Source organism: Montipora foliosa, chromosome 8 (genome assembly GCF_036669935.1).
Source record: "Montipora foliosa isolate CH-2021 chromosome 8, ASM3666993v2, whole genome shotgun sequence".
Classification (NCBI taxonomy): Eukaryota; Metazoa; Cnidaria; class Anthozoa; order Scleractinia; family Acroporidae; genus Montipora; species Montipora foliosa.
This window is the reverse complement of record NC_090876.1, coordinates 49,576,896-49,584,395: the sequence shown is the minus strand read 5'-3', so window position 1 is coordinate 49,584,395 and position 7,500 is coordinate 49,576,896. Positions and strand designations below refer to the sequence as shown.

Genomic DNA, 7,500 nt, shown 5'->3' with positions numbered 1-7,500 from the left:
ACTTAAATTTGTTTAAATTTGTTTAAGAACAATGTTGCATGTCTAAAAGCACTACTGGTTTCCGAAGAACAGAGGCAAACTCCTCCGTTAATTTTTAATCTGGGATTAGCGTTAATCGGCTTTTGAACAACCGGGCCCCTGTTTGCAACACGTTTCTGAGGGATCTTATTCCCTTAGTCATGTCTTAAGGCAAGGCGTGTGTAGAATAGCTCTTCATTGTGCTAATAATGTCTAAGCCTTTAAAATTTTCTTGTAATAAAGAAATCTGTCGCTGTTGTGAGCTTTCAAGTTAGTAAACAAATGTACAGTCATGTACAGACCCAGGTCATATTCTAAAATTTGAGCTGCAGGTTGATAAAATCAGTATATTGCTCACTGGAACTGACAGTAAAGAAACGTTTGATTGTTTAGTGGATGCTCAGTGGTTTCGTGGTTTGTTAATGCATTATTTTTGCAACGGGGACTTGGGGATATGAAGAGGGTTGGCCACAACAGTCACTATGAAGCCACAAACCTGGAGTCCAAATGTTATGCTAATAAATCCAGCAGGCATATTCAGAAGAACCCTTGGAACATAAAATGCGCTCAATCTTCTGTACCCCTGAAAAAATTAGAGCAGAATGATCAGATTGAAAACCTCTCACTGAAATCTTGCACTTCCGTCCACAAATACACCTAATAATATGAACAGCAAATTTTGACAAACACCAGAAAGTGTCTTTTTAAGTCGAAGTGCCAATTACCAGTTTACAAAACAAAAACGTTACCGTCTGGCTTTGGGTTGTTTTACTGCCATGGTTACCTTGCCTGCCTGCCTGCCTGTACTTGAGGAGTAAAATTAGATAGTCGCCTAAAAACGTGACATTTATTGCTTGCATGTCTGGATAAAAATGATGTTAAAGTTACTAAAAGTTAAGGAAATACCTAGTGATGCTTATATCAAACTTAACATGCATCTACATGTAATTAGCTTAAATTTCCGGTCAGAGCAAAACGCAGACTACAGACTGTGCAGACCGTGCAGACCAGGGCCCGGTTGTTCGAAAGCCGATTAACTTAATCCAGGATTAGCGTTAACTTTTGTTTCATGTTTTCAACTTTTTGGTAAAAGTTTCTTTTGCTTATTTTTGTTGTTCAGGATTGACTTCTTCTAATGTAAAGTTTTGCCGAATATCAGCGTTGATCAGCATTTGGGAATAGAGAAATAAACTCCTTGGTTAATTTTTAATCTGGGATTAGCGTTAATCGGCTTTTGAACAACCGGGCCCAGGGGTAAAATATGGTGTTACCCTCACTAGCATTGAGAGCTAACTGTAAACAGGATAACCTGAACGTTATTTAGGCCCATTTAGGCTATCCAGATTGATTTTCAGGCTAACCGAATTTTCATTAATATTTTTACAGATGCTCTGCACAGTCTGCAGCCTGCATTTTTCAGTGTCCCTTAAATTTCGGCCATATCTCTCATGAAGAGGAATTTGAATCCCTTCAAAGTAAATCAAAGATACCAAAACTAAACTCCTCTGACAGTAAAACATAAAGTTACTAAATTCATATCATAGTGGAATAATTATGAATATTACATGTAGGACTTGCAATGACAATGTACATAACAATAATGTTGTTCTGAAACCCAACTGGAATTCAAACAGTCGGTTATTTCCATAGTATGGTGGAGCTGAATTCAGCCAATCAGGATCAGAGCAGTATTTAAACCAAAACGAGTCCCAACCCAATCATTACACCACAAGGGCTCCCTCATTCTGTTTAATCTTGCACCCCTGATTAAATTCTCCATGAAACCAATCATTAAAGTTAATATTCCCTTTGGTTGACACTTATTAATTATTTCTATTTATTTTCATATTTAATATTTTTATTCATATCAGAATTAGAATTTAATTTTAGCACCAACAACAAATAAACCTAACCTGTTTGTTCAGCACATCTCCAGCCTCCTGAGTATCTCTCACGCCAGTAGTTGCCATGCCGATGGACACACCCTCAAGAGGAAAACCCAAGTTGTTTTTAATATCATTTTAATAAATTTATATCACTGGGTATTCACTCTATATTCTGCTCTTAGTGTGGTTTACCATGATTTTTAAATAGAACTGCCAATCATGTTGGAAACATTACTACTCAGGCCTTGAAGAATATCATGTGAACTTCAGTTAAACACATTGGGCAGTTTTAGCAATGACAACGGCAATGAGAACGTCACAAGTTTGCAAATTTAGTGAGCAAAAGCAATAGCTGTGAATGCACTGCAGGTGCATCTTTTCATTTTTGTCCATTTCTTTGCCATCGTCAGCAAAACAACAACATGAAATGACCAAATTGAGGTTTTAGGGAGAACGTCAGCGCTTGAGGATAAATTTTCATTTTCCCCCTTAAACTGAGTGCCATTCAAACTAGTTTTGTTCTTGAGGGTTTGCCACTCCTTTGTCGTGTTAAAATGCTTGGAATAGTCAAGAAGTTATTACAAAAGCGCAAATTCACATTTAACAAAGATGCTCTCGTTGCAGTTGCCATCGTCATCGCTAAAGCTTCCTATTTACAATGTATCGCTGAAGCAGCCCCCATTGATGAATAAAATCGTCTGAAATCAGACAGAGCAAAATCTGTGAGTCACTTTCACAGGATTAAAAGGGTTAAAGGGGGCATAGTTTTTGTGTGGACCTAGATGTTGTTAACACATTCATCACTGAAGCAGTCCCCATTGAAAAGTAAAATCATCTGATGTTAGAGTAAAATCAGGTGTCTTGAAAACAAAGACGCCTAAGACCCTAAGACTCGAAAATGAAGAAAGTAACCCAAAACTCTCATTTTTGGCTAACCTGTAGGCCTAAAAACCAATTTTAGGCCAAGTTAGGCCTTGGGTTAGCCAAACTGAGGGTTTTGGGTTACTTTCTTCATTTTCGAGTCTTAGGGTTTTAGCGGTCTTAGCGGTCTTTGTTTTCAAGACACCCAGTAAAATCTGTAAGTTCACTCTTAGGATTGAAACGGTTTAAGTGCCTATCACCTCAACACACGTTTTCACTTTATTTAATCTCCTAAATCATCCCAGATACATACAGTATTTTTACTTTTTTATTGGCTTTTAAAAGACAGGAAAAGTGGTCATACTATGATCCATAACTGAGCAATGAGGGAATCAATGGTCTCAATACCAGGTTGATGTCACAAATCAATTTGCATTGAGATAGTTGTTTAAAAACAGCGATGCACGTTAATTTATGACATCAACCCAGTATCAAACTACCCTGGGAGCAGTTGGTTTCTCCTATGCTTCCCAAAAGAGAAACCACTGCGAGCAACCGTTAGTTTCTTTGAGTGAGCCGCCGTCCAGTGCCAAGGACGAATAAATTAAATTTGAACCGGTAAAACGAGTTAGTAAACTTGTTTTGTCGCTTGCGCCTGCATTCAGCTACGTAACTGCTGCATTTGGGCGAGTCTGCTGTGTAGTGATTTCCCCCGAAATAACACAAAGTGATGTCAAATAGACCAACTGCTCGAAGGGTAGTACCAAATCCATTCTCCTTCATTGATCACTTATTGATCAAAGCATGACCATTCTTCCAGCTGTCTTTCAAAGCAAATAAAAAATTTAAGTGAAATTTCAATCAACACAATGTATAAATTTGGGAATACAGTGGAAAATTGAATTGAAAAATGAATTGAGATTATAGGCACTATAAATTGATATGGCCAAGATGATTCACTAGTCCTGCAATTCAACATTGTATCTAACACAAAATGAAAGCCTGCCCCATGCCTAATACCGAAAGGAAAGTGACACTGGAACGATCTTTGCCGAACTTGAAAATTAACTTTTCCTTTAAGACCAGATGGGTTTGAGAACTGTGTGACAAATAACATGGTTTACATACTGCTCTTTCTCTCTGGTACTGATCTGTAGGTCTCCATTTACAATCTTCAAAGGCTTCATGTGTAGCAACCACACCAAACAGGCTTTCTGTTGTAGTGCTTCTCTTGTCCTGCAAAGGTAAAGGGACAGCATTTTCAAATAAGTCAGTGATCTTGGGATGCTGTGGTTTTCACCAACAGCAAGGACCAAAATTCAGGAACTTCAAGAATAATTTATCTCTGATCTGAGAAGGTGCTACCTTTGTAACAGCTTTCCATGGAAAGAAATACAAGAGATTTATGCAAAACTTTCTTGTTGCATACCATAGAATATTTGACTTAAAAGTATTTTCTTCATTGGTATACAAATTCACCTAAAAGCTTACAGCATCATTTTGGTGGGAAAAACGTGATACATACTGTCAACATTTTATTACGAGGGTTTGCAAAAATGTCATTGCGTCAAAACAAGTCAACAACACAGTAGCAGTTTTAGCATTTTTCGATCAGCAAAAAGGCTCAGTTACCAGCAATAAGAATAACTGAGCAACCTATACCGGGTGCTGCTAACAAAGAGTAGGATTAAATCGTCCGGGTTAGAAATTTTCTCATCTCATCTCATCTCATCTCAGCTTTGTACCTCTACTCTGCCTACATGTATGTGTGCTTTGAACTTGTCTGAACTTGTCTTGTCTCACCAACTTAAGTTCTTTTCGCCAGTGGCTTTCATCGAATTCTCCAGGATTTTCACCTCTAGGAACAAACGCAGCTATTTTTGCTGGAATCTTATTGAAATCTGGCAATATTAAAAGAAAAAAAAAAACATATTTAAAAAATTCACCAGGATTCCCATTGTTGTTCAAAGTCTGCACAACTGTATGTATGTATAGAGTAGACTAAGAAAAGACAATCACTAAACAGTGCTTTAAATTAATGTCACTTGTTTTTGCTCCCATTAGTTCATTTTGACCAAAAACATTTCCATAGCAATGTACTTCAACAGCCCAAATTCAATACATAAATAAACAATCAAACATGGCCAAGAGAAGTTTTGTGCCTCTATCTAATTTCCACTGGAAGCTGGGTGGGAGGAGGAATGTTAATCAGGGCTACACTCTAACAGTAGCCAACTAGCTACAGGCTATTGAAATTTCAGTTTTGGGTGGTAGATTTTGATCTTCCCCTAGCCATTGGGGATAGTAAATATTGTGAAGTAGTGGAGTTCTGGACGAAAACAAAAATGAAAATTATTTCTTATGGATAAGGCAAAAGGAGCGAACAGAAACTAACAACAGAAATCATGAGGGGATTATATGGAATTTACTGTCTTAGAAAATGATACGTTAAAAAAAAAATGAAGAGGAAACCAACGCGGATTACAGTTTTCCCATGGCATGTTATGAACGATTAATCATGTGGAACTCCTCGGCTGCTGTTTCCATATGCACGTAACTCCGTCACAAACAATCGCAAGCACCTTCCAAGAGCTTGATCACAAACAGTATCTGTAAATGGAAACACCTTTTACGTTCATTCCCAACCAATCGCCGATAATCACCGATGATTGCAAACAAGACGCAAGAGATAGAAAATTTCCTATCGTTACGTCTTGTTGGCGATGCGTAGCAATGCAAAAGTGAGGACACAACAATATGGAAACACGATTGTAAACTGTTTCTGATTGCTTGTGATCAATTGACGATATTTTTATGCACGTGATATGGTTTGACGAATTAGAGGCAAGTATAAGTAATGAAAATGACGTCCAAGTAGGATTGTGGCAATGAGGACACTCTTCAAAAAAGTGTGAATTTAATTAATATCGTAAGGGAATACCCCGCAAAATATACCTGTGCATAGTAAAGTTCTTGACCACAAAGAGCCAGTTCCTGCAGTATAAATAAATTTGATACTGGCTATGCTGCAGCTTTTGTGTTTCATGCGTAGAATGGCACTTTCACGAATAAGAATGGCTCTTTCGTCATATTATGTACATGTACCTTCACTCTTTATTTCTGTTATTCCACATTTTCCTTGCAGTGCATTCTTCCAAACTCTTTCTGTCCCAACTCCAAGAGTAACAAGACCTACAGAAATACCATAAATTTTAACTTCTCAAACGACCTCAAATTGCTGGAAATGCACCATTGAGTCTTCCGTTTTGGTTTTTTCATGCTGCTTGCTAAGAGAGCCCATGTTATTATGGTCAGCCTGAGCTAACATATTGGCCTATATTTCATATATTAACTGAAGAAAGTCCTGAAGAAACAAGAAAATTGGCCCACACAAACAGATTGAACATTGGCCAAAGTTCAGTGCCACTTAGGGAACAAAATCAGAATTCATGAGCACTTCTGAAAGCTTAAAAGGTAGACTTACTGACCAGAAGAGTGCCAATGCGCGAGAAATACTTGTGTCAACGTGAGAGCGTGAGATTGCATCGAAATGTGTGAGACTTGAGAGCTTGTGAATTGTTGCAGAAAGGAGAACTCAATTCTATTTTCCACAATGGTTTCTAAAACTTGTGTTGCACTATTTTTGGCCATTGCAAGGTGTGTTACAGTGGCCAACATTGGTACAACTTAATTGCCTAGACAAAAAAATTGTAAGGTGCAACAATGCCCTAACTTAACTCAAACAAAATCTAGGGTAAATTATTGTTCAGAATTGCACACTGGACAATAATAATTGACAATAGAGTGACTTTCATATGACCTTGAAAACGTATTTGCAATTTGTTTCACCAACAAATGTTCTACAAGATTAAAACAAAGCTTCTCCTTATTCTTGCCAAGGAAACTCCTAATATGGGCAGTAAACAGTTCGATAGCCCAATCACATTATTGCATTTCAAATGCATGACATCAAAGGGAAACTTTCCAGAAAGTTCAACGAGGAGATGTCATTGTTTGCATCAGTGACCTTTATACCATAACTGTCCTGGAGGAAACAAGAGGAGAACGTAGCTTCGATTCTAAATGAGCATGGGTCTTACATACCAAGTCCTGTCACAACAACTCGTCGATATTGTCCACTTGCAAAGTAATTACAGTGTCTTCTTAACACAAAATTCCAATACACAGATCTTCCTATGATGATAGCCCGGCCGATCTTCACCTTTATCATTACAGCGAAAAGACCTAAAAACTCTCACAGAACGTACAGTAAATGTCTCTTTCATCAGTTCTTCTCCCGTTTTCTGCCGTTGTTTACCCTAAGTAATAACCTACGGCAGTTTCTTCTGGGTAGGCTTAGTTTCAGTGCAGGTTTACCAAAAAGTCCATGAGTGTCTTCAGGAGTGACAAGTGAAATTACCGTAGTAGCAATAACTGAATTATGTCTTTAGAGGTCCTGTGCAAATTATACATGTAAACTCAGTATCACATTTATTTGCTGTCTTGCTCACTAAATAAAGTATAAAGTTTATACTGTCTTTATTTACCGTAAACACTGTACATGTATGCTTTCAGATACGTCTGAACTTTCTTCCTGTTGGTCATACCCATAAGGACATTGATGCCTTCTTTGGTGTTTTTTCTTGTACTGGACTTGGCACAGACAGATGTTTACACTATAGAAGGTACATGTAAGAGAGAGATGTTTTAACTGGAAGCTTATTTCAGTATGCAA

At 37.7% G+C, this 7,500-nt stretch overlaps 2 protein-coding genes across 5 annotated transcripts in view; one reads left to right on the top strand and one right to left on the bottom strand.

Annotated features, from left to right (window-relative positions):
• LOC137967628 (uncharacterized) overlaps window positions 1-7,500 on the top strand; it is a 17,878-nt gene that overhangs the window by 846 nt on the left and 9,532 nt on the right. Inside the window, exon 2 of the mRNA XM_068814148.1 lies at window positions 7,341-7,450. Within this exon, the coding sequence (XP_068670249.1) occupies window positions 7,387-7,450 (64 nt within the window). The 5' untranslated portion in view covers window positions 7,341-7,386. The remainder of the gene's footprint in view (window positions 1-7,340; window positions 7,451-7,500) is intronic.
• Window positions 1-7,500, bottom strand: part of LOC137967627 (uncharacterized) — a 14,538-nt gene that overhangs the window by 6,603 nt on the left and 435 nt on the right. Inside the window, exons 2-7 of one of the 4 annotated variants that reach the window (XM_068814145.1) lie at window positions 7,313-7,441; window positions 5,871-5,957; window positions 4,569-4,666; window positions 3,894-4,001; window positions 1,932-2,003; window positions 515-601 (exon numbers count right to left, since the gene is read on the bottom strand). In XM_068814145.1, the coding sequence (XP_068670246.1) occupies window positions 515-601; window positions 1,932-2,003; window positions 3,894-4,001; window positions 4,569-4,666; window positions 5,871-5,957; window positions 7,313-7,376 (516 nt within the window). In that variant the 5' untranslated portion in view covers window positions 7,377-7,441. Of the gene's footprint in view, window positions 1-514; window positions 602-1,931; window positions 2,004-3,893; window positions 4,002-4,568; window positions 4,667-5,241; window positions 5,562-5,870; window positions 5,958-6,253; window positions 6,432-7,312; window positions 7,442-7,500 lie in introns of those variants that run through there. The other 3 variants (XM_068814144.1, XM_068814146.1, XM_068814147.1) reach the window with 3 other exon arrangements.